Below are 27,211 nucleotides of genomic sequence, written 5' to 3' on the forward strand. Positions count from 1 at the left end.
CACAGTTTTTAGTTCCACCGCTTAGTTCGCATGGGTGCGATTTTTATTGATTGATTAGGCCTACTTTATTAGTCAGAAATGCACAGCATGTGGTACAGTAAGATCATTATAGATAAAAGGCTAACAGAAAAGTCATTGGGACTTGTTTCCATTGCGGCCCTAAAGTAAAGTAAGATTCCTGGGCCTTCTCTTTTTTTGTCTTTTAATAACACAATTCTTATGTGGTTTATGAATGGGAAAATGTCTTTATGGGCGTAGCTCTGACTTCATATCTTTGTCGTCATAACTTCAGTACTTAAAAGGAGGTGACCATAACCTGGTGGTTCATATATGTCTCTATTGATTTATACGTGATTGTAATTGCCTGAACAGAGATAAGAGATGATGATCTACTAGTCTGGAAGACAAATGAGAGCCAAGGCCCCAAAGCTGTATGACGGGAAGCCAGAGCTTGGGGACCTGATTGAAATATTCCGTGGAACCTATCAACACTGGGCTTTGTACATTGGTGATGGCTATGTTGTCCACTTGTCACCCCCCTCTGAGGTTCCGGGAGCAGGGATCAACAGTGTGATGTCTGTTTTCTGTGACAAGGCTGTGGTAAAGAAAGAAAAGCTCTGCGACGTGGTGGGGACCAACAAGTGGCGAATAAACAATTGCCTGGATGATAAGTATAAGCCGCAAGCAGTGCATGTCATTGTCAAAGATGCCTGTGCACTGGTGGGTAAGGAGTATACCTACTGTGTCTTCAGTTGGAATTGTGAGCACTTTGTTACTGAGATGCGCTATGGCAAGGCTGAATCTTGGCAGGTGCGAAGGGCAAGGGGTTTTGTCATGTTATCAGGTGTCGCCACTATGGGCCTAGGACTAGGCCTTGTGGCTCTGGCAGCTGCCCTCTTTGGATTTGAGACCAAAGAAAAGACACGCAAATGCAAAAAACAATATGCAACCTAATTTGAGTGAACTCAAATAACCTGATTGATTTATAGAATGAAATTTGTGCAGATTTTCTTTTTTACTTTTATTTTTTTATTTTTTACCTTTTTTTACCTTTTTTTGCTAAACCCCCTTCTTCAAAGTTTAATTGTTCCCCAATATTTTTTTTTCTTTTTTGTATTGGTTTATACCTGCAGCCTACCCTATATATTCACCCATATGACTCTTTAATAAAGTGTAATAAAGTTTAACTCTGAGTCACTGAGTGTATTTGTAAACTCATTTGCTTACATACTCTCTCTGAGTTACAAATTGTTAAATTAAACAGTGAGACTTTTACCTTGTAGCTCAAAAAGGAAATTCCTGTGTTCCACTTTGGAACATAGTAAAATGCCAAACCTCAAAGACTGGAATGAAATCAGAAACATCACACCCGTGTGACGTGAGGAGCGCTCTTATCATCATACATCATCATACATCCTCTCATCCCAATTTGCGTCCTCACCTTCGTCTTCAATGTTTGTGTTTACACAATGTTAGTGTTTGCACTAAAAACTGGCCATTCATTGTCAAGGGCATTCAATGTTTGACACTCAAAGCTGGCCATTCATTGTAAATGGCATTCAATGTTTGTGTTAGGACAAGGTTTGTGTTTACACAAACCCTCAAAGCTGGCCATTCATTGTCAAAGGCTTTCAATGTTTGTGTTAAGAAAGACAATGTTTGTGTTTAGTGTTTACACAAACCCTCAAAGCTGGACATAAGAGGGGCTAGCGAGCGACTAGCACCCCTCAAAAATGTAATCATCTTTAGCCTACAGGACCCAGATGGAAACAAACAAGCCATAGTGCTTTCTTGGGTTCAATCCTTTTAACATTGTACTGGTCTGAAAGCACTTTTTGTTCTTTTTTTTGCAAGCTATTAAAGTATCAGTCAGTCAATCAATCAATGAATCAGTCAAACCTCATAGTATCAAAAACCATTAACAAGCAGTCATATATAGTTTTAGGTCCGCTCTGTATATGATTACTCTGAATTGTAATGGGGTTTAGTTTAGTCGCCCTTAGGCCTTACCCCTAGCTGTGACCCATTTTACCCCTATTTATATCATCACAACTGTCAGTCCGTGGTGACATGGAATCTGCAAGAAAGAGCAAATGAAAACACAATCCACCATCCAAGAAATGACACTTGACTCCAAACGGATTATTATCAGACACTTTGTCTCGTTTTTATTTCATGTTGCCCATTCTGTCTTTATTGATCCCGGTGAGTGGAGAGTGGCCTGCCCTGCACATCACTTGTCAACACAGACAACACATGTTACTGCCATCTAGTGCTGGTAACAGGGCCCCACCTGAGGCTCTACCGCTGCATGGTCTCTCCACTATGGGGCAGAGCCGGCAGCGGCCTTACTTTTCTTAATAGATCTAAACAAAAGTGCTGTAAACATCTTTATGGTGGAACACCAGGAGCCTCAGCCGTGCATCTGACAGAGCTGGCCAAAGCTTGGAATGATGGGGTAGAAGGAGGGAAGAGTTGAAAGAGGTGAAGAGAGAGAAAGAGGAAAGGAGGGTGCAGTGTGTGGGTCTCATTGCTGGATTCTGCGCAGTGACTGCACCTGGAAGGTCTGAGCATGGGAGCCCCACTCCCTGTAGTGTTTGTACTCTCCTCCATGGCGATCACTTTCCAGTATGTACTGGTAACCACGGTAACCTGGGTACTGGTAGCACACCCAGCTGGATGAGGAGAAGAATGGAGGGACACAAGAGAAAATGATTGTCACTTTCATTGTTATTCTGATTTGATTGTTGACTCAAGTCAACATGCATGTTTTGGGAGTAGATTAACATAATAGCAGGATAAAGACATGTCACAGAGTTGTTGTGGTCAATGGGTGCCTCCCTCAGACCATTCAGACTAATTGTTGACAGTGGTCTTATTTTAGGAGATTAGCATATTCAGGCAAACAGAGGCAAGGCCCTCCATATCATCTAAACAAATTCAGACATATAATTGGATAATTGATATAATTGATTATCCTCTTGATGGCTCATCTACTTGTATTTATTTGTATTAAAGCAGGCAACTAATTCATGTTGGATACAACATGGAGAGCACAGTTATGGGGAAAGCCGAGGACAAATACATTTATGTTGGGGTCCTTGACATGAAAAGGTTTGACAGCCACTGATCTAAAGAAAGTAAAGCATGACACAAATCACTGTATTGACAGAAGGTAGTGCTGAGACTCACGATCCACTCTGGGTCTGCATGGAGCCAATCTCATTGTTGGCCCAACCCATAGCCTGCAGAGAGGGGTAATCGTCATTCATCTCCCACTGGCGTCCGATGAAGTTCTCCTTCTCAAACACCACTATCTTGGACTCCTTATGGTTCTGTTTGGACAGACACAGACAGTGGAAGAAACATGAACAATGTCAGTTATTACACTGTTGATGTGAATTAAATCCACAATAGAGAAATTGTATGTTACTACAGTTATTTACAAATTGTAAATATATTTACATTTATATTGTAAATTACAATGGGACCTGGCTAGGTTAAATGTCTTGAAACAAAGACACTTTGCACATTACAAACCAAGCATTCTTGTTGCAAGCCTTCTTGAGGTGTTCCTAAAATTGACACATATTATTATTCTACAACAGTCATGAAACATGAAAACTACGTTTTTGGTTAGTGACTTCCTAATCCGCAGTCTCGCTTTGATCACACTTACATATAATTCTATATACTGTATCTATATACACATGACTGGCAGGGGCTTGAATTGTGTTCAGGTAGCACAGTCAGGAGTGATAAAGTCTCTAATTGTTCTGCTGTTTTATTTGTAGGTTTGTGATGCTTTGATGCTCTGCAAAGAGTAAATGTATTATTCCTTGAGTCAAAATGAATGTGCACAGTAAAGCCCTTTATCCATTTTGTAACTCTAAGCATAAATGAGTATAGTCTAACCCTCAGAGTTAAATTGAAGCCGCAATCCCTAATCTTTTTAGTGTTTTGACCCCTCTGTATGGTAGAGCATACATGGGCAACTGGCGGCCTGGGGGCCACATGCGGCCCCCACGGTCACTTAATGCGTCCCACAGCTTAATATCAGAATATCAGAAACAATTTGTATTTAGTTCATAAAGTTAACATAACTAACTAAATGCATTTGAAATTAAATAGAAATGTTACTTTTCAGAATTCCAATTGAAAAATAGCTAAAAATTATTCAGGATTTCAATTCAAATAATAGCTAAAATAGCTGCTCTACAAGCTCAAAACGTGTCACACTGCGACGCATTTTGAGCTTGTAGATCGGCTATTTTTGCTACGACAGTAATATGCAATGTGGCCCTCTGAAGTGAGTGTGGAAATATAGTGGCCCTCTCCATCGTCAAAGTTGCCCACCCCTGTGGTAGAGTAACAATATAACGAACACAACGGCGATAGTTGGTCTACCTGCTCTTCTATTGAGACATTTTATATCCTGTGGTTACACTACTGGCTGACGGGAGGTAACCGTTGCATGGAGGTCAAACAGGCTTTCCATTATAGCTAAGGCACTTGCGATGGTGTCTAGGGTTACAAATTGCAGCTTTAACATTGATGATTTTACAGGTGTAGGGTAGGACAGAGACTCACAGCAGAGCAGATTGGGCGGAAGGACATCAACCTCTCAATGTGATAGGCATTGCTGCCGCTCCATGACTCCCAGCGAGGGTACTCTCCTCTCTCCAACACAAACTGCTGTCCACAGAAGCTGGAGTGCTCGTACCCTGCCCAGCTATATGCACAAAAACACATACACATACACAACACATACAGAGCATGAGCTGGATGGTGGAACAATAAGGGATCTAGTCTAAATAGTGGAGATCAGTTATTTTTGTTGTTTTGAATGAAAAGAAAAATCTATGAAATGAAAAGATTCTATAATGGCATGTCAAAAATAAGGATGCCAGGTTGAAATTGTTTAACCTTTGTTAGCCAACGTAGGTTTACATATTTAGGAGCACAATGGTGAGGGAGGGGTGAGTGTTTCCCCCACACAGATTTGACGTCTGATCGAAATCAGAAGCTTCTGGCCAAGAATGTGTGTGTGATTGTGAATGTTTGTGTAATTTGTACAATGCATGTACATGATGAATGCATGAGAACAACAAAGCACAAATATATAATTATTTAAACATTATATTTACACATTTACACAAATTAAATCAGGCTCTGGAGGATAAAACCATCTGTGACCTAAATTGTTGAGCCATTCTGTAAAGCTTTTTCTATGCACTGTACTGAAAAAGAGAGTGATTTGTTATTTCGCCCTGTATGACACATAGAGCTCTAAAGCCTGGTTTAGCCATATGCTTTTTTGTCCTGACCTTTTTTCAGGTGAAAATAGTTGGTGAGCGACGTGTTGCTGAAGCATAAATCAGGCTTTAGTCACAACTTACGCTCCACATTCCACCTTCAGGGAGCGGATGTTGTCCACGCCACACTCCATGATGTTCTGGCAGGATGCAGTGAACTCCATACGTTTCCCTTGGAAGTTCTCCTGGTCATAGACAGTGATCTAAACAATACACAAGATGTGGAGCAGACACATGCAACATGTACACACAAGCGCGCACGCACGCACACACACACACACACACACACACACACACACACACACACACACACACACACACACACACACACACACACACACACACAGAGAGAGACATGTGAGCACACACGCATCATTGACTGAATGAGGGGAGACACTGAGGAAATGCAGAATGCAGCATGACCTAATATCAAATTTACCTTCCATGGTCCCATCGGGATGGGATTAGTCTGAGCCATTATACTGGATATCTGACCTGCAATGAGGAGAATAGAGAATGAGTCATGCTGAACCAGTTGACAGGCAGCCTATTGAACAACACTCTGCTCCATCCATACAAGTACCACTCTATTACAACTAGATCTGTTAAAACACATTCATGTCATAATTAAAGAGTCTGGGCAAAGTCCAAACAGATAATATGTTGTGTTATGGTTTGATGCAAGATTGTGGGAACTAAAACAGCTGAGGTAAGATTCCTTTTGTAATTTTCTTTCAAAATGCAAATATGCAGCAAACAAACTAAGATGAAATGAAGTTGTATACAACGCAGGTTCTGGAGTGGAGACCACACACTGCTTATCACGGCCACTCCCGTTCTCAATCGCTTCCCGCCTTCACTCATTAGCCACTCCCGTTCTCAATCGCTTCCCGCCTTCACTCATTAGCCACTCCCGTTCTCAATCGCTTCCCGCCTTCACTCATTAGCCACTCCCGTTCTCAATCGCTTCCCGCCTTCACTCATTAGCCACTCCCGTTCTCAATCGCTTCCCGCCTTCACTCATTAGCCACTCCCCATTCTCAATCGCCTCACGCCTTCACTCATTAGCCACTCCCCGTTCTCAATCACTTCCCGCCTTCACTCATTAGCCACTCCCCGTTCTCAATCGCTTCCCGCCTTCACTCATTAGCCACTCCCCGTTCTCAATCACTTCCCGCCTTCACTCATTAGCCACTCCCCATTCTCAATCGCCTCACGCCTTCACTCATTAGCCACTCCCCGTTCTCAATCACTTCCCGCCTTCACTCATTAGCCACTCACCGTCAATCGCCTGTATATCCACTATCCACTACATCTGCCTCCACTCACCACAGCCAATAAGATGGGAATACTTGTTCTATTTATTGCTTCAAGTTCGCCTTCCTCCTCCACCCCAACCTCCTCCTTCATCCTCGATACTCGCTCTCCTTTCCGTCTCTATTTCTCTAGGTCTAGGAATCCAGGGGGACAGTGACGGAGCAGAGACGACCGACTGCTCCCCGAGTAGAGCAACGATTTCCATCAGCTCCCGAGACTACGTCCCTACCCTGAGTCTGCACGACGGCACCCTACCTTGGGTTCCTCATCCCATTCCACATTCATCTCATTACGTTTCAAGAAACTGTTAAACTTAAGTATATAGGTGTGGTCTCTTACTAGTGAACTAAGCGTTCACTGACAGTTATGTCATCATGGCAAGCAACAAAACACACGCGCCTATCTAAATAGTTGCCTGATAACATTTCTAAATGTCAGATCTAAATGTCGACTATGCTTTTGGAGAAAGATACAGGATCCATTTGGGTAGTGTACATACTGTATGCCATGTGATGTGTGTGCGTGTGCGTGCGTGTGTGTGCGCGCCTGTGCGTGTCAGAGTATGCACACTTGTACAGTATATGGTGTGCGAGTGTGTATAAGTGTGAATGTCTATGCTTGTGGATGCGCAACCTCATTATATACATTTCTGGGGCTCTGAAGAAGAAAGAACGAAGACATTGCCTCAAAAAATGTTAACTAACAATGCTCGGAGCACGGCAATAGGCTAAATGCATTGATATGAAGGGCTTACCTGACCTGCACCGAAGAATAGTTGTGCAGTGCTCACAGGGGCTCCACAAAAAATGATATCCCAACCGCAGAGAAAATGGGCCTATTTATACATGTTGGTGCTGAAAGATGACTGGGCCTGTGGACCCAGGCAGGAGTCAGCACATTGCTGGGCCTTCCATTGTTCAGTACTGAGCCACCAGGTTTAGGCTGCTATGGTGGATCTGGACAGAGGGCACGGTGCCCAGTACCGAATCTCCCAACGGCCCCTGTGCAGAGAGCAACCCCCGGGCCAAGGCCTGGCCCAACCCACCAGGAAACGGCTTGGATCATTATAGCACAGTTCGGGACATACTCGCCAATCCTTCATGTCAGCAAGGAAAAAGCATAATACAGATCATTAAACACATTAAACTTGAGGAATGATATGCAGTACTGTATCTCACATTATGAGAAATAGAAGGTTGCAGACATTACAAACGTACAACCTCCAGAGAAACTGCTGTAATGTTTTTGTATTTGCACTCTATCAATAAAAATATGGATGAAGGAATATGATCATGGTTTGGTACTTACTGAATTCTGTGTCTGCCTCATAGCGTGGTGTCACCAACCTGAACGTGTCCCCTACTTCAACTGACCTCTCTTCTCTGTTCCTTTCACTTTTTCACTACAACGTATGTACACACACATGCTCACTCCTGCACACACAGACAGAGACACAAATGCCCATTCATGCATGCCATTGTACACACAAAGACACCACCAATGACATGGTACTCACACGTATACACTCGTTCATTTCACTCTGGGAGTGTACAAATGGAACAAAATGGACATGTAGTCCATTTAGTTCCATTTAGTTCCAACATTCTAAGAGTTTAAAAAAATGGATAAATGAACACTGAGGATTTTTCTGTGGACATGTTCAAAAGGCGACATACATTTTAGCTTAAACTGCCCACTACAGGTATAAATGATGATAAACATTTTGATAATGAAATGGGTTACACAACATGAAGATAGATAGATAGATAGATAGATAGATAGATAGATAGATAGATAGATAGATAGATAGATAGATAGATAGATAGATAGATAGATAGATAGATAGATAGAAAAAGAGAGAGAGATAGATAGATAGATAGATAGATAGATAGATAGATAGATAGATAGATAGATAGATAGATAGATAGATAGATAGATAGATAGATAGATAGATAGATAATTACATCTGATTACACAACAGTATGACACACATCAACACCATCATTTAATCTCTACACACAAGGTTCAATGAATCAATTTCAAACGTATTATATATAAGGTTTGAATGCACACTAAAAACACATGTACTGTACACTACAGATAATGTACAGTTGCTAAATTGCTTTGTGATGCCATGTGGCCACAAGGGTGAGTGTGACTGTAAACCATGTTTTGATTTGTTACTTATTTATTTTGTTTGTTTGTATGTGTTTGTTTGTTTGTTTGTTTGAGGTTTTCAATATATAATATACAGTATATACACATATGTCTACTTTCAACCACCTTTAACTCCAAATCCAAAAAATAATTACAGATGAGCTAGTAAACAGGATATGTGTGCCTGCAATTATTTGTGTGTTCACATGTGTGATTGTGTGTAGATGTGCAGCTGTGTCCATGTACTTGTGAATGAGAAGTGTATGTACATACACACGTTTGTGAGGGACATAGCAGACATAGTTGGTCCTGCACAACAACAGGACAAAACGGCTGCCACTTGCCTATCTACACAAAAGAGAGGTAGCTCCACTGAGGTCAGCACATTGTGCACACACAGGGCTCAAAGGCTTGGGCCTGGCTACAGCAAAGATCTATAGAAAGAGAGAATAGGAGGGTCATAAAGGGGAGAAAGGAGAGGATACAAGGGGAAAATGGATGCGGAAAAGCAGAATATGATATTGTGAAATTGTCATTAAAAATCCTTTCTGAAGAGGTCAATGGGTACGATACAAGAGGAAAGCAGCAGAATGTGTGTGCGTGGATGCGTGCGTGAGTATGTGCGTGTGTGCGTTTGTGTGTGTGTGTGCGTGTGTGTGTGTGTGTGTGTGTGTGTGTGTGTGTGTGTGTGTGTGTGTGTGTGTGAGAGAGAGAGGAAGAGAGAGAGATATAGGGAGAGAGAGAGATACAGGGAGAGGGAGAGAGAGACAGAGGGAGGGGAGAGAGAGAGAGATAGAGGGACACAAAGAGAGAGAGAGATGGAGGGGGAGAGAGAGAGAGTGCTTTCTGCTGATGACAGTGACTGTCCCCAGTACATCACAGAGGCGCTGGACAACAAAACAGGCAGCCGACTCAGCATGCCACAGATAAGCAGTGTGACCCTTGACCCCGCCTCCCGCTTCCAAAAGTTCATCCAATGAGAAGCAGGGACTCTCACCCCTATAGACATGGTTCGGATGGGAATGTATATATATACCCTACTCACCAGGCCTGATTCCATCATTTTCCACGCGTCGGTTTGTCTCAACCTGCACCTCTCTGTAAGTCTCTTCTCTCTAGAGTTTCTTAGTGAGAATCCTACTTTGAGGGACAATATCTCCAATGACATGTACAATATAGAGATAGCTCCAGGGACTGGCTGGCTCTCACCATGAAATGGATATATGGGCAATCCAAGAACACAGAGTAGAATATGCTCTGTGGTTCATGTTATGGAGAAATATTTGAGCAGCACACAAGGCTGTGCATGTCTACCTTTTTATTTATTCTCAGCATAGCAATATAGAGAATGTGGCAGGTTTGGACAGATTGATGCTTTGTGTCAAACATGTCAATTATGTATGCTGCACTGAAAAGAACAATTATTCTAGGACAAATAGTCCTAGAATAATCATTACAAAAAGATAAGTAAGGTGACTACAAAACGATTATCAGATAATACAACCATTCCAGTTCATAATTTAGTTGTTATTATTATTTTCTTTTTAGAGAATACATGGTACACCTATTACTGTTCAAATATGGAATGTTTAGTCATATTATCATATTACAGAAGGTAGAAAGATCAGGTTATTATAATACTTCTATCTGGACATTGCAAAGTTATCTGTGTGACTTAAATAGATTTTAGACCTGGAATGAGACTGTCTGACAAGGGGAGCCTTGTTCTGCTAGCAGATGTGGCACCCACACAAGAATGTTTTGATTTAAATGTTCTTCAAGACTCATACTGTGCTGCTGGAGTAATTGTTTTGTGATATATCTTAACCACTTTCACCCTGGCATCCATATTCGCATGGCATTTCATAATGGCAAACATTTTCTGAAATTGTCATTGAAAATGTAAAAAAAAAAAAAGATACTCACATGTTGTGATGTGACACGCTATTCTCTTCTCACTACTAACATTTTGAAATCATTTTGATTATGAAATGGTTAACATTACTTTACTAGTAAAATATTTAATTATTACTACCCCAAAATGCTAAAAATAAATCACTAAAAAGCTGACAATCTGTATGCATGTATGTCTCTTCTATCCAGATTTGATCATGTCTCACTCTGGTGCTCAAGGCAGCATTGGCAGCCACTCTGCCGGTATGGGGATGCGCTCTCACAAGGTGGGTCCATGCTAACACCCCCGCCCAGATGATTTAGTCATGAAACAAATTTATATTGGAAACACAGCATACACGATATTAACATACACTGCCATGTCTTCACTTTCCAGATGTACCTCTACGAATATGAGAACTTCCAGGGCCGCAGGATGGAGGTGACAGGCGAGTGCAAAAACCTGTGCGAGAAGGGCTTTGACAGGATTGGCTCCATCAGAGTGGACTGCGGACCGTAAGTCACCCGAAAATGTCAACAACAAAAGAAATGATCAAATGACACCCAAGTTAATGTATCTAGAAGCATTTAAACGTTATGAGTTGGACTTTCAATTCAACTTTATACGTGGTGATAATAATAATAATAATCCGTCCGTCCACTCATCCAGCTTCGTGGGTTATGAGCAGCAGAACATGCAGGGTGAGATGTTCATGCTGGAGAAGGGAGAGTACCCCCGCTGGGACACCTGGTCCAACAGCTACAGGTGTGACCGTATCATGTCTGTCAGACCCGTCCGCATGGTAAGTTCAACTGCACTGAACTTTGGGATTTGTAAAGGAGTAAACAGCAGTAAAACCTAAGCTACACCAACCCAATAAACATCTTGTCATTATCTATTGGGTTAACAAAGGATTTAAAACTGTCTGGTAAGCAGTAACTACAGTAGCCTCTAAATATCTTACCTATAGGACCCCCAGGACCACAAGATCTGCCTGTTTGAGTGTAATAACTTTGAGGGTCGCAAGATGGAGGTGTGTGATGAGGACATCCCCAGCCTGTGGTCGTATGGTTTCCAGGACCGTGTTTCTAGCATCCAGGTCACCGGTGGAACGTGAGTCTTACCCATATTTATGGTCACTGAGATGATCTCATCTGTTTTCAAAACATAGCTGTAACATATTGATCAGTTGGAATTCATAGTTTTGATATAAGGGTAACAGTATAGAAAAAGGCAGGAGTTCTGTAACTACCTGATTTAATCAAATGGCAGGTGTGGCGTTGCCATGGCAATCAATTAGCTGAGGCAGAGGGAATTCTACAGGTGAGGGGACTTAGGCTTATTAGGTCCACTGGCAGAGCCTGACCCAGAGCAGTTCTGGACAACTGTGTGTCCGACCGACTCAAGAATGCTGCATCAGTCTGAATGAGGTGAAGCAGAATAGCTGCAGAGGGAAGAACAGTTATCGATTGTCATGTTATGGGTTGACATCTCTTGTTCTCTTCCCCCTCCTACACAGCTGGGTGGGATACCAGTACCCTGGATACCGTGGCTACCAGTACGTGTTTGAGATGGGCCCTTACAAGCACTGGAACGAGTGGGGAGCTCACCACCCCCAGATCCAGTCCATGCGCAGGGTGAGGGACATGCAGACACATCGCAGGGGCTGCTTCGAGTGGACTGCATAGAGGTTCCAGCAACGTGCGGACTAACAGGAGAGAGTAGCAAGGCTCAGACTCGCCGCCATGGTGCTAACCATCCCTGGGAAGTTCCTCACTAGCCAGCCACCACCTTAGCTGATGGCTGCTGAAAATTGTTATTGCTCTTACTGGTAGATTTGGGTGTTGGGTTCCAACTTGAATGATGATTCTACAGGGTTAAGAAGCCCTGTTTGTGGCAGACTGCCAGAGAACCTGAGTAACTGATAAAACGATAGCAGTACTCTCTGCCTAAAGACCTCATAGAATTATAGCATGATTTATTATTTATTATTTATGAAAGGGGATAGTAGGGGATTGGTAGATGAAATAAAACTTAGTTTGTGTTAATTAGTTTGTTTCAATTCCATATCTGCAATATATAGATTTTATACATCTACTCACTTATGTGTTTCTTAGCTATATTACAATTTGATGCCAATACACCTGTTCAGCTATCTCCCTTCCACTCCTGTGATCCACAAAAGATTTAGTGACTATATTCACTATAGTTTACTGCCTACTGGCAGTCAGGAGGGAATGAACCAGAATTCCAATCTGTCTTCAGAAAGAAAAAGGAAAAACAACAAAACTACCATGGACAGCTCTCAGCCCTGCTCATGCCCTGTAGTAAGACTTTCATACAGAAGGGGGCAGTGTCTCCCATGTCCTCTTATGGCCGTCACAGCAACAGCACCTCAGACAATTCCAAAGAGATGATGTCCTCACAATCACAGAGTTCCCAAGACTCCACTCAGGTTAGGTGACTGGGACATTTATCTTATCAGAAATGGAATTGACGAGACCGTGATTAAGAGAAGAAGAAGCTGGCTGTGCCGCGTAGTGTTTTGCAGACATGCCGAACTTTTGGCTCCTCCACTCCACCTCATGGGGATGTCCAAACAAGATGTATTATTTTACACTTTCTCAGGGATGCTGGCATCTGGAAAGCAATTTTCCAATGGAAACAGATTAAATAAAAACCTCAAACCATTTCTAGTTTGTTTTCTTCTTTGTATCTTGCATGGGCTAGTGTGGGGCATAGGCTAAAGCTAGTGTGGGGCATAGGCTAGCCCCGATACGTTCCCTCAGTCCCTACGCTCATTCTGTATAGCTCGGAGCTACAGAATGAGCGTAGCCACTAGCCAGGGAAGGGGATGATTTTTGACGTAGAATCTAATTCTGCTTGGGACATTTTTGTATCGTGCATAGTTAATGAGATAATTTGCATAATAGACACATTAGCTGAAATAAAGATATAATAAATACATGTATAATATGGCAATAGGTTGACATAGTAATATCTTTAGGGCACAAAATATTCACATTTTATCAAATATAATATATTTATGTGAAATTAAGTTTTAAGGTGAGATTAGAAGATCAATTATGCAAACGAGGTCATTCTTTAAATGTATTGTATGAATTATTCTTTAGATGAACAACACATCAAAGCAGATATTTGCCTAAATATGGGTCTGTGCAATACTTTGTGCAATATTAACTTGCATGTGCATCATTTTATAAACTAATTTTCACGTTTGGTTAATTGAAAACCTAAACTGATTGGAGAAAAAACAAAACATGGTAGGCCTACCCATTTTTTGTGAGGTAGCTTAGATGCTTGGCCTGTGTATTTAAGGTAAACTAATTTTGCAGTGTAAGATTCTAGCATGTTTATTGTGGTTAATCACAATCAGTATCTATTATGCATAACAACATGAGAAAAAAGTACTGCCGTAGCAGACAACCCGCAGCACTCCAGATTAAAACAAAGTCCTTCTAGGTGCAAGGCTCGAAGATATAAATTGAGATGAAGAAAATGCCAGCACTCATTGTATGTCCTTTTGCATGATTTTGATTTACCTCTGACGGGAGTGAACAAACGTACGCGTTTCGGCCTGTATGGCCTTCCTCAGCGGTATCACGGTGAGGAAGCCGAAACGCTTACGTTTGATCACTCCCGTCAGAGGTAAATACAAATCATGCAAAAGGACATACAATGAGTGCTGGCCTTTTCTTCATCTCAATGTAACAACATGCACATTCAGACTTAAAGCAATCACATTTATGCAGTAAAGGTTACAGTCAGGCATAACATGAGAGGGGGACACTGGGGGGGACACTGGGGGGGGGGGTCACTCGGGGGACACTAGCTGGATGTCTGTCTGTCTGTCTGTCTGTCTGTCTGTCTTGTCTGCAAGCCTGCCTAACTTCTAGCCTGCCTAACTTCTGGGGGGACACTGGGGGGGTCACTGGCTGGCGGGACACTGGGGGACACTGGCTGGGGGGACACTGGGGGGGTCAATGGGGGGACACTGGCTGGGGGTTACTGGGGGGGGGGCACTGGCTGGGGGTCACTGGGGGGACACTGGCTGGGGGGACACTGGGGGGGGTCACTGGGGGGACACTGGCTGGGGACACTGGGGGGGGGGGTCACTGGAGGACACTGGCTGGGGGGACACTGGGGGTGGGGTCACTGGGGGGACACTGGGGGACACTGGGGGACACTGGCTGCGGGGACACTGGGGGGACACTGAGAGACACTGCCTGAGGGGTCATTGGGGGACAATGTGTCCCCGAAGCCAGTGTCCCCGCCAGCCAGTGTCCCCCCAGTGACCCCTCAGCCAGTGTCCCAAACCAGTGTCCCTCCAGTGACCGTACGTACGTGGCTCAGCGATCCAGGCACCTTGGCTCGTAATCCAGTCTGGCTGTGGCAGTGTGCCGCGGGTTCGACTCCCGATCCCGATGGCCTTTAGCCCTACTCCCATGCCCTCACTGCATGTCACCCCCCCCCCCCCCCCCGATCTCTCTCCCCATGTCCTGTCAGCCTACTGTCTATCCCTCCATAAAAAAATAAAGGCGAAAGCCATAAAAAATACATTTCATATTATATTTGATGAAATGTGAATATTTTGTGCCCTAAAGATATTACTATGTCAGCCATATTATACATACATACAGAATTAGATTCTACGTAAACAAAAATCATATTAGAAACAACTGAGAAAAGTTTGGCACACCCGGTAATCAGGTTGTTATTTTGCCCTGGCCCCTGTCTATATAGGCGTACTGTATACCATAGGGAGGTTAGCAAAAACAATGTGGACGCCAGGACGAGGCTGACAAAAGTGACACATTTTTTCCACATGCTCTCCATCACTATACGTTTTGCAAGCTGTGTCCACATTTCTCTAAAATATGTCCCTTTAAGCTCCCTCACTAATATGGTAGCCTAGGTTAAATGCACTGTTATAAAAAGGATAGTATTCAAAATGTACGATAGGCTACATTTCAGTATAGGCCTATTAGGGCCGATTCATACTCCTTTTTTAGTTAGTCCGATCAGTGCACTCTGATCCATCACCATCATCCATAGCTCTAAATTAACGGCAGCAAAGGGCATTAGGGCTATGGACCAGAGCTAGTGCACCCCTATGAGTCGTCGCTTCAATGGGCTTCATTGCTGTAATTTAGCTTGCAGAAATATTGGCTTGCCTATGCTAAACATGGATGATATAATCATGATTGATATCTGTAGTTGGGTCAGGGTGCGCAACGCAAGGGAGGTTGCACGGCAGCGCAGGCTCAACTGATACAAACTGACTCAAAAAATAAAGGGTTTAAATTAAATACTGAGTAGAGAGAGAGAGAGAGAGAGAGAGAGAAGAGAGAGAGAGAGAGAGAGAGAGAGAGACGCTGAGCTTGGGTGAGGGAGGGAGAGGGACCGTGCTTTTTTCTTTACCAGACCGTGAGGGGGGAGGAGGCACAGAGAATGAGCTATTCTTGTAACAACACAACGACTGTCTCTGACACTGCATGTGTGTAGGCTAATATAGCCAGGACGGAACTCACGGCAACAACGAATTGGCCTCTGGTTTTACTGGTGACAGCGACGACACCGCGGTGACAGTTCCCCCGCGTCTCTCTCCCCTAAACGGTCATGAAAGTAAAGAAAGGCTGCAACTCAACAGACACGGGAGTCCCGGTCACAACGGAGGAAGAATTGCGCCGACATTCCGTTATAACGTCCGAAGATGTGCTTGCGCTACAGAAGATCACCCAAAGTAAGTGAACTACTGGCACAAATTGCAGTTAAAGCCTCACATTTATGATTTGCTGGTCTATAGTCCGTGCTTGGATAGACGGTCAAGGTGGCACTGCATGGCACCCAAACCATCCTCTTACCTGGGCAATTAGGCTCGATTGCACACAGCCTACCATGGACAGCGACACTGCTTCTGGTTGAGAGGAAACTGGCAGCGACACAGATTATGGTCCCATGAAAACTGCATTTGTAGGCCTACTCTTTGAAGTTAAACGAACACTGGGGTTTTATGATGATTTCGTTTTCATTTCAGACTTTCAACTTTTTTTTAGATATAATTTTCCATCCTAGATGAGCCTAGATGAGTTGTCCTATATACCAATATACCTGTATATGTAACTTGATTTGAATTGAATCACGTGCAGTGTGTATAATCTCTGGTTTTTAAATAAATCCTGTTTCAGTGAAGGACAAAACTGTACTCAATGGCTGCCATCACACAATAGGCCTATACTGCTACCACACACACGCACACACGCACACGCACACACACACACACACACACACACACACACACACACACACACACACACACACACACACACACACACACAGTTCTCAGCCCCCAGCCCCCCGAACATCATGTCCATTTCTGTTGGTGGTGACCTCTCTCTCTGTGCAGTAAAATAATATAAAACACTCATGGACTAATCTGTGTTTTCCACTGACATATAATCTGGATTATGTCATAAAGCTTGAAGTACAGCATTCTGCAGTGACCTGATATCCTACCTAATTAATAAACTCAGCATGTTGTTGGAAAGGCATTTAAATATAAATATATTATATATACACAGGGCTTAAAGTTGACATTAAGGCTTGTCCTGTTGTCCGGGACAACTAATACATCTTTTCCGGACAAGTCTAAGTGTATTAAAATTTTACTTGTCCGTTGGACAAGTGACTTCATGTTTTCTGAGCCAACAATATTGTCTGACATTATTATGGATATGACTGGCTGTGTATTTGGAATACATGAAATGTATGTAAGATCACAGGCTATTATGGTGCGTTCACATGAGCAAATGTAAAAGATGCAGTCTACCATTCATTGTCAATGGAAGCCATACAGCGACATGACGTTGCAAAGACGCAATGATGCATGTAGAGCTCTGCTCCAAATCAATTCACAATGCTGCTTTGCGTCGTTGTGTCTGCCCATGTGAACGCACCATTAACTTGTAAACTGAGAACATTCATCTCTAATGTATTCACCAAAACCAACTTACAGTTAGTTGATTTAAAATGTATTTGTGTGTTCGTGCTCCGGACAAGTGAGTTTTGTGTCCGGACAAGTGAATGGGAAATGTACTTGCCTCAAAAGGTTAATGTCAAGCCCTGATATATCAAATATATTGTATCTACATTGGGCATATAATTTAAATTTAGAACAAAGTCTTGAGTTTAATTTGTATTCTGAGAGGGTATGCCTATGGGCCACATTCACTCTGACTCCTTCTCTGTGTGAGCATCAGCAGCACACACCCCTCCTATGCCCATCCTTCCGGGTTTATGTAAACACAAACATTGAAGACAAAAGTGAGGACAGAAAAGTGAGGACACCAATTGTGATTGGCCGGAATGTGATGATGTATGATGATAAGAGCGCCCCTCACTTCACACCAGTGTGATTTTGTTTTATTCCATTTAGGAAGAAAATCACTGTTCCAAATTTTAAAAAAATAAAATGATATGACTTTATTTGACAGACTATACAGACTACATACAGGTACTACTACATCATAATGCATCACATAGCAACATGCTGTGAACTTGTAGATCTGCCATTTTTGAATAGCAGGAGTATATATCAGGCGTAAGTCATGGTTATAACAGTAATATGTCTTTTTAAACTCTTCACATTCCCTAGGCTGGTTAACGTACAAATGCCATATTATTTCAAATGCCAAGTCTGACACAGTACAGTGGTGCTGATAAGGTAGGAATTGCCACATGGGCAGAGAGGAGAAATTTAGAAGAAGCACTTCTTTCCTGGCAGCAGATGTGGCACGTTACAGCAGTTAGCTGTATTGAGTTCTTGTACGTTTAGACCGTCTATACAAGAGGCCTGTGTTTATATTAATGCCAGCATTAGGGTTTTACAAAAAATAAGCAATAAGCAATAACAAAGAGATGTTAATAATAAGCACTGACGAAATGCAACACAAAAGGTGAATGCTAAAATTGTGCATTTTTATAGCAGCTTTATCCAAAGCGCTTTACTATACTCACCCATTTACACACTGATGGCTGAGGAAAGCATGCACGGTAGCAATTTGCTCATCGGGAGCAGTTTGGGGTTCAGTTTCAAGGACACTTCGACACTAACCCTGTGAGCCGAGGATCAAAACGGGAATTTTCCATTCCATTCCATTTTTAGCCTGTGACCCAAAACAGAAATTTGACATTCTCCCGAGACTCAAACTAATGAAAATAGCAGATCTACAAGCTCACAAGCTTTCTTCATTACGTTACTGAAAAAAGCATTGCATTTTGGGGATGTTTCTTGAAAATGTTTTGAAATAATAATTAAAAATCAAATGTAGGGAACCAAAAATAAGGGGACCCATAGCAATGGATCCCGAACTAACCTTCATATCCATAATGATTGAAGCATCGTTGGATTACTTTTTCATAGTCTGCTGCAGAGTGCAGCAGACTATGAATATAACATAACCACATCATGATTATAAAAATCTAAAATCTAATTCTATTTCCCTTCACAAAATTAAAAGATTTAAAAAATCATCAGATTCTTGTATATTACACGCATTACTCATAATGTCATAAGTGATCCATTACTAGTCCTTTATCTGGGGTTCTCACACTTTGACCCTCAAATTGATAAGCATTTAGCCACTGACCCCCATTTTAAATGTGCCAGGGACCTCCATAAGACAAGATTTGTTTTTTCTCCCAAACTGTTCACAGCTTTCATAATAAGTAGGGTTAGGAGAACCTCTAGCTCACAATGCATTGTGAGATTGTAGATCAGCAATTTTTAAATAGCCAAAGTATAGAATGGGGTGAACTCCCTCAAAGACCACTGGGGGTTCCCAGACCCCACTTGTGTGTGTGTGTGTGTGTGTGTGTGTGTGTGTGTGTGTGTGTGTGTGTGTGTGTGGTGTGTGTGTGTGTGTGTGTGTGTGTGTGTGTGTGTGTGTGTGTGTGTGTGTGTGTGTGTGTGTGTGTGTGTGTGTGTGTGTGTGTGTGTGTGTGTTCCCCTCAGTGCCCAGCAGTCTAACTGACTTTTCTTTGCAATTATATGAAGGAAATGAAATCTGCTGCATTGAAGTGGTTATAGCAAATGAACTTAAGTCATATGACACATGAACGATACAGGCTGGCTTATTGAGACTGCATCACAGCTCTGTGATAACAACTCACTGACCACCAGTACAGTGAGCTGTAGTAGAGGTCAACCTCGCCCAGTGGCTCCCTGGCTGAAATCAATCTGGCACGCCCTATAAAATCAAACCTCACCCTCATTTTTGCGACATGAATAACTGGAATAAGACCAAACAACATAGGGAAAGAAGATGGAACGCCAATAAGAATTAAGAAAAGAGTTTCCAAGCAAACACCTCTCGCTTCGCTGCCTGTCATGTGTCCCCCCCCCCCCACACACACACACGCACACACACACACACACACACACACACACATGCAACTTGCAAGCCCAACTGTGTGTTGTACATTAAATAAATAAAGATATATTAGTGAACAAACACCTGAACCATGAATGAAATAATAAATAGCTGCAGGACTACGCATTGTCTATTCCCTTCGTTGTTGAATGACACCATCACATCCCATCGTCATGATTGGATAAGTTTGGACGCGCACAGCCCTGGCACTGCTGTTTTGCAAAAAATAAAATAAAGGAGTGAATCTTCTCCTCTGGCACTGTGTCCTCTGTTACTGTGGTCCGTGACACCACGTTTATGAGTCATGACAGATTATACAATTATATAAACGTTTATGGAGTGACTGATTATTACATGAATAAACTGGTGTGTGGTCGTATATCTCACGGCGGTAACGCCACCTGCCACTCAGTGGTGGCACATTACAAGAATGAATACATTTACCACTCAGCTGAATGCCTTAAAAAATGAATTTTAAAAAATAAAATAAAAAAAATCACACATGTGTGAATTGAGTGGTGCAACTCCCCCCTCCCCTGCCCCTCTCTCTCTCTCTCTTTCTCTCTCATTAGCAGGCAACAGTGCAGCACTATCTCTCTCTCTCTGTTTCTGGCACAACAGCGCCACTTTTGCCCCTACTGGTACTCTAAACATAGTAAAATAGTAACATAGTCCCATAGTAACATAGTCACATAGTCCCATAGTAACATAGTCACATAGTCCCATAGTGACATTGCTGTTCCTTGGAGTGGTTGCACCACTCAAAAAAGACACTTTTCACATGGGGGTGCAAGAAGGGTTAAGGGGGCAATGCACCCTTTTGCACCCCTGTGGCGCTGGGCTTGCATCGACTGTGGTTTTCTTTGTGTGAGGATTTCTGTTGTACACTCTTTGTTAAATTAATTTTGGGATGTGGGATTTTACTAACCTTTTAAAACCTACAGTATACACATATGCAGTATACAATATGCAGAATACTAGAGGTTCCTCTATGTGCTGTAAGAGTAGAAACCGTTGGGTTGGCTTTGTGTGTTACGTCACTACAAAACCAGCCTCCTTTTTGCCATTAAAATCCCCCACACAGACACACAAATGACAGGAAGCACTCACTCACATAGAGCCTCCCATTCTGATCGCATGTATTACAATATGATATCCTAGTGGACACTCACAGTTTTGAATTACATTGTTCACCAGATGCCACCTCCTCAACTGATTAGTTTCACACAGCTGGTTTAATTTAAACCATGTCAGAGGAAGCAGTCGCATGAGCTTTGGTCTTTCAATGAAGATGACACGATGGTATTTGCATAATTTTGACCATAATGCATATTTCCTGCCTCAGAGAATTGGTCCCTAGCTCCCATTGATAAAATGTATTTGTTAAAATGCACTAGATGTGATTAATTATTGTTTTATTTTACATTGATTAAGTTATTGTTTGTTAAGGGTATGCATTGGGGGGTTAGATTAATTTATTCTGTTGCTGCATATTATGTAAATGTCCTGCCCTTTATGTTGAGTTGGCTGGAGCAAAATTATCTTAAGTTGAGCAGTGTATGTGGTAGGTAAGTTATCAATTAAAAAATCACACCCGAGTGAAGTGAGGGGTGCTCTTATCATCGTACATCATCATGACGTAACATGTCGATTTGCTCAGACACATACATCATGTATGACATAAATTCTCCATTCATTGTATGGTGTATGGTGTATTCTTATTGTATTTTGTGTAGGCATAAATACTGATTTGCTCGTCCACATATGACGTAAATTCTCCATTCATTGTCAATGGGAATTTAATGTGAAGACGAAAATCTACACTCATAGTTGAATATAGGAGGGGCTAGTGCCCCTCAAAATAGCTGAATATAGGAGGGGCTAGTGCCCCACAAAATAGCTGAATATAGGAGGGGCTAGCGCCCCTCAAAAAAGAGTGTTCCTAAAGAAAGTCATTGTTATGGCTCTTCCTTCAAAGCAGAAATCCATGGGTCATGTCCAGGTTCAGGTTCAGTTTTATTTGTCATGTGTATAAATACAATGAAATTAATTTTGCTATGAGCACTCTCAGTCAATCTTAATACAATATACACCAGTGTATACAAGACAAAAACACAACAAGTATAGTGCAAACCAACACAAAAAGGAAGTGCAATGTAAAGTGACATTACAGTGCAAGGCCAGCTGTTCAGCAGCCTGACTGCCTGGGGGAAAGAAACTGTTACTGAGACGGGTGGTGCGTGATTTGATGCTCTGGTAGCGTTTTTTGGAAGGGAGTAGTTGGAACAGGGTATGGGCTGGTGTCTTTAATGATGTTATGTGCTTTTTTCTTACAGCGAGTGGTGTAGATGTTGTGGAAACTAGGTAATGCTGTGCTGCCGATGATTTTAGCTGCTGTTTTGTTCTGGTCCTCTGCAGCCTGTTGCAGTCCTGAGCAGTCATGTTACCGTACCACACTGTGATACAACCATTAAGACACTTTCAATTATACAGCAATAAAAGTTCACAAGGCCAAATTTCAGCCACATTTTTTAAGGCGCTTTAGAAAGTACAGTCGCTGCTGTGCCTTCTTAAGGATGTGCTCGGACCGGGCATACACATCACAGACACATTCACATGGCCCCTCAACAACGAGCTGCTCGGTGTTGAGGGGCCATGTGAATGTGTCTGTGATGTGTATGCCCAGGAATTTAAAGTCAACTATGTCGACAGATGACCCGCATAGGCGGCGGGTGGATTTTACCTTTGGGTAGGCTAGAATTGCGTGGGGGGGAGGGGGGGGGGGCAACTCTCGCGGCCGAGCGGAGCGAGGCCGCGCAAATTTATTTATTTTATTTATTTCCCCCAGATGGTCTAAAAATGAGTTACTTTGACCAATTTATTACCCATCTCGTACACCATTGCTCACGAAAGCAACACCCTTGACCCAATTATAGACACTGCATCTAACTTTTAATTAAAGTTCCCCGGGCATTGTTTTGGGATATTTTGGCCGATATGGGTCTTTTTCTCAAGTCTCGAGTCAGTGTGGAGATTACCCGGCGGTGTTGCTGCCCCTCACGGCTCATGGCTCTTCACAGACGGCACACAGACAGCAGCCACTCCGCTGAACGTGTCAGTGTTGCTGCAGTGGTGTGAACTGTGAACCGTGCAGACGGTCACTGGTGGTGCTGCTGACTGCTGACAGCCGAGCCGACTCACAGCTTCTTCTTAGTTCTGAATTACTTTATCTTTGCCTTGAAAAAGACCGTAGGGCGTAGGCTATATCCATTTTGCGTTTTGCTGTTTTCCAAAACAAACCAGCGCGCGCTACTAGTCTGTTTGCTACAAAGCGACTGGAAGGAAGAGGTTTATAGAAAGGCTACCAAGTAGCCAATCATATGACCCGATCAGCGATCACCAGGGGGCAGCGACAACACACGCACACACACAATAGCCTTCTATATAATGCTGGGCACATATATTATATATATTTAAAAAATACCCAGCAACATTTTTGGGAAGGCTAAGCCTTCCCTAGCCTTACACACCCGCCGCCTATGATGACCCGTTTATGGAGATGGGGGGTGTGGATACCTTTGGACTTCCTAAAGTCAACAATGATTTCTTTGGTCTTATTGATGTTAAAGGACCACTTCAACCACTTTTCAACCTATCTTCATATAATTGGTCCTCACAAATGTTCATGATAAAATACCACATTCTTTTTCTTTTCGGTCTGTGCCTCATAAAGACACACAGGGACTACAAATTTCACGCCCCCCAAATGAGACAGCGGCCGCACTTCTGGTCCGTTAGAACGGTTTACTGCAGGCCAGCCCATAGAAGTCCATTGAAATTCAACTGTAGTTAGCCTACTTTTAAAATAATCCGAAATGAACTGAAGACTATATTGATTTGAATAAAAATATGTTTCCTGGCCTGGGCCGTGGCTCAGTGGTCAGCGGGTATTGAAAACCTCAAGGGATGCGACTGTGACGTATATATACTGTGCGACCCCTTTAACTTGAGATTTACAATGCTAGCACTTTTGAATCTCTGATGGAGTATATTATAGTACATTGTGGGTTGTATATTCAGATGGCAGGTACAATATGTTACATTGAAAAGGACAAATCAAACATATGGGAAACTTTATTAGAACACAAAAAAAATCGCTACAGCCTCAGTAATGGACCAGTGAAATTAGGGTATTTTATGATGCCTCTCATAGGGATTGCATTGACAGCTGCAGTACACCGTTGAAACGGGGCAGAAGTGGGGCCGCTGTCTCATTTGGGGGTGTGATATTTGTAGTCCCCGTGTGTCTCAATAGGAGGGCTGGGGGCGCAACAGCCTTGGGGCGCGCCGGTTCTGGTGAGAATTGTGGATGAACATCTATCTCCTATGCACACAGACTGGGGCCTGCCTGTCAAAAAGTAAAATAGCCAATTTCAGATGAAGCTGCCCAGATCAAGGCCTCTGAGTTTCAATACTAATTTAGATGGAACAATAGTGTTGAATGCAGAACTATAGTCAATGAACAGTAGTCTGACATAAGACTAACTATTGTTGCCTTGGTTGTCCTCCATCTGCTACAAGACTGTTCAGCTTCATCTTTAGGCTTAATTACTTTTACGAGGACCTTGACCTTTCACTTTGGGCACAGAAGGCTGAAACACAATCAGCCTTCTGTGACTTTTTAAGCTATCCTACACAAATGAACGGACAGACAAAGGAATACGACCCATGGTCACTCTCTTAAAAACATCAACAGACTGACATTGTACAAGCATATCACTGCATGAAGTAGGCCTGCACAATGTATCTTTTCAGCATCAACACTGCAAGGCACTAAGGAAAGCTACAGTATATTTGTCTCCACCAGGCCGAAGGCATGGGGAGAGAGTAGTTTTGCACTCCGTCCGTGTGTGTGTGTGTCCTTCCTTCCGTCCGTCCGTCCGTCCGTCCTTCCGTCCGTCCGTTATCAGCTAATCTCCGGCACCGTTGGCCCGATCCATGCCAAACTTTGCACACACACTCCCTGGATGCCAACGACGAACCTCTGCCCCAAATATTCCTCAACGGCCTGTTATAGCGCCACCATGAGGCCGATTTAGGCAAAACATATTTATGTAGATTACTCGTACACATTTTATCCATACATCACACAATTCGGTATACACTATCTCCATAGTCATGTGATCAACACGGAGCAGCACCATTTCCCATCTTCCATCCTGATTGGCTAAGATTGGCTTCCAAAGCTCACACGATTGGTCCGTTTCGAACAAAATGCCACAAATCACAAACACAGTGTGCAATTTCTGTGAAATTATACACGCACATTTCCACTATGGAAAAACATTGTCCCTGCATCCCTCCACATCTGCCGGTTATAGCGCCACCATGAGGCCGATTTCTGCAAAACACATTGCTTATGTTAGTCGCACAGATTTCATCCAAATCTCACGCAAATCGGTCCACATGATCTCTGTAGTCATGTGATCAAGACGAGTCTGTTGGATTTCTCAGATTCTACACAGATTGGCTAAGATTGCCTTCCAAAGTTTTCAGGAGTGGCCCGTTTCGTTCAAAATGCTGGATATGTCCTGCTCATCCATAATTCTATCCTCAGAGATGCTATGAGTGGCTCTGCATTTCCTCAACAAAATGAAGAAAATTGTTGCAAAAAACTAAAACAAACAAACATGTTTATATTACTCCTAAACATTTTGCCAAACATCTCACACAGTCCTATCCTCCTGGTGGAGACCTGTGCCCAGAAGGGCACTTTTTCTAGTTTCCTTCTTCTTCTTCTTCTTCTAGATAGCATTTTGTAAAGGTTCACATGTTCATGACTAATTTGGAAGAAAACCAATAGAGTCCATCTCATAACTCCTGTCTCCAAAACTATGGAATGCACTTCCCATTGCAATCAGAATTGCAGACTCATTCCCAATCTAAACTATGGAATGCACTTCCCATTGCAATCAGAATTGCAGACTCACTCCCAATCTAAACTATGGAATGCACTTCCCATTGCAATCAGAACTGCAGACTCACTCCTAATCTAAACTATATGGAATGAACTTCCCATTGAAATCAGAACTGCAGACTCACTCCCAATCTAAACTATGGAATGCACTTCCCATTGCAATCAGAACTGCAAGACTCACTCCCAATCTAAACTATGGAATGCACTTTCCTTTTTTTTTTCAATTTACGTTTTATTGAATTTTAATCAAACATACATGACAACGAAACGACTGACAATTGACAATACATACAACCGAAAACAAAACAAGACAATATACGAACAATACACACAAGGGGAGATGTCTGCCTCTCTTCTCGATCGATGATCATTCATAATACATAAGTACCTCAAACAGGTGCATATACAGGTTAAACAGGTCTAACTGAAACTATACAAAATCAGGTCTTATGGTAGAAACATGAGCAATCCATCTAAACCAGTTATCTGTGAAGACTTCAACTTGACCTCTGAAGCTGAATGTAATTCTCTCCATAATAAATATACTATAGATTAAATCAATCCATTCATTTATAGTTGGTATTACATTTGTAAGCCACTTTTTTGTTAAGGCTTTTTTGGATGCCACCAGCAATACCCTCAATAGATACTGATCCTGCTTTACAAATTGAAGTCCCCCCAGATCTGCAAGATACATGGTTTTAAAATCAAAAGGAATGTCAACCCCAAAAACTGCTTCCAGGACACTGTGGACACTTCTCCAAAATGGAACCACAGAAGGGCAACTCCAGAACACATGAAAATGATTTGCCAATGTCTCCCCACAGAGTCTCCAACAGTCCGACTGATACGTGTAATGTCTTTTCTGGGCTGGAGTGCAAAAGAAACGACTCACATTTTTCCAGCTGAATTCTCTCCATGTGGGGGAACTACTTGGAATGCACTTTCCATTGCAATCAGAACTGCAAGACTCACTCCCAATCTAAACTATGGAATGCACTTCCCATTGCAATCAGAACTGCAGACTCACCTCTTTATTACATCTGGCCACAAAAGATCACCTGATGAACTGAATGTGAAGGGGGGTACTATAGGGGGA

At 42.5% G+C, this 27,211-nt stretch overlaps 5 protein-coding genes across 6 annotated transcripts in view; 4 read left to right on the forward strand and 1 right to left on the reverse strand.

Moving 5' to 3' along the window:
* Window positions 1–27,211, forward strand: part of abhd15a (abhydrolase domain containing 15a) — a 374,815-nt gene that overhangs the window by 218,072 nt on the left and 129,532 nt on the right. The window lies entirely within an intron of this gene.
* LOC306932037 (phospholipase A and acyltransferase 3-like) lies at window positions 409–954 on the forward strand (the record flags this gene model as incomplete). Its single annotated transcript, XM_079513742.1, has 1 exon — window positions 409–954. The coding sequence occupies one exon, from the start codon at window positions 409–411 to the stop codon at window positions 952–954; it is 546 nt and encodes a 181-aa protein (XP_079369868.1).
* On the reverse strand, window positions 2,210–5,802 carry cryba1a (crystallin, beta A1a). The gene is made up of 5 exons (XM_079514205.1): window positions 5,755–5,802; window positions 5,400–5,518; window positions 4,591–4,732; window positions 3,193–3,335; window positions 2,210–2,675 (listed from the first exon to the last, which is right to left on the reverse strand). Exons 1-5 carry the CDS (start codon window positions 5,791–5,793, stop codon window positions 2,528–2,530), a joined length of 591 nt encoding a protein of 196 aa, XP_079370331.1. The 5' UTR covers window positions 5,794–5,802; the 3' UTR covers window positions 2,210–2,527.
* On the forward strand, window positions 10,901–12,371 carry crybb1l3 (crystallin, beta B1, like 3; the record flags this gene model as incomplete). Its single annotated transcript, XM_079514206.1, has 5 exons — window positions 10,901–10,969; window positions 11,080–11,198; window positions 11,353–11,485; window positions 11,654–11,796; window positions 12,203–12,371. 5 exons carry the CDS (start codon window positions 10,901–10,903, stop codon window positions 12,369–12,371), a joined length of 633 nt encoding a protein of 210 aa, XP_079370332.1.
* Window positions 16,248–27,211, forward strand: part of unc119a1 (unc-119 lipid binding chaperone a1) — a 24,788-nt gene continuing 13,824 nt past the window's right edge. For both annotated transcript variants that reach the window (XM_079514282.1, XM_079514283.1), the window contains exon 1: window positions 16,248–16,447. In XM_079514282.1, coding sequence (XP_079370408.1) covers window positions 16,324–16,447 — 124 coding nt within the window. In that variant the 5' untranslated portion in view covers window positions 16,248–16,323. The remainder of the gene's footprint in view (window positions 16,448–27,211) is intronic.

The sequence above is a fragment of the Electrona antarctica genome, assembly GCF_951216825.1.
Source record: "Electrona antarctica genome assembly, chromosome: 11".
Classification (NCBI taxonomy): domain Eukaryota; kingdom Metazoa; phylum Chordata; class Actinopteri; order Myctophiformes; family Myctophidae; genus Electrona; species Electrona antarctica.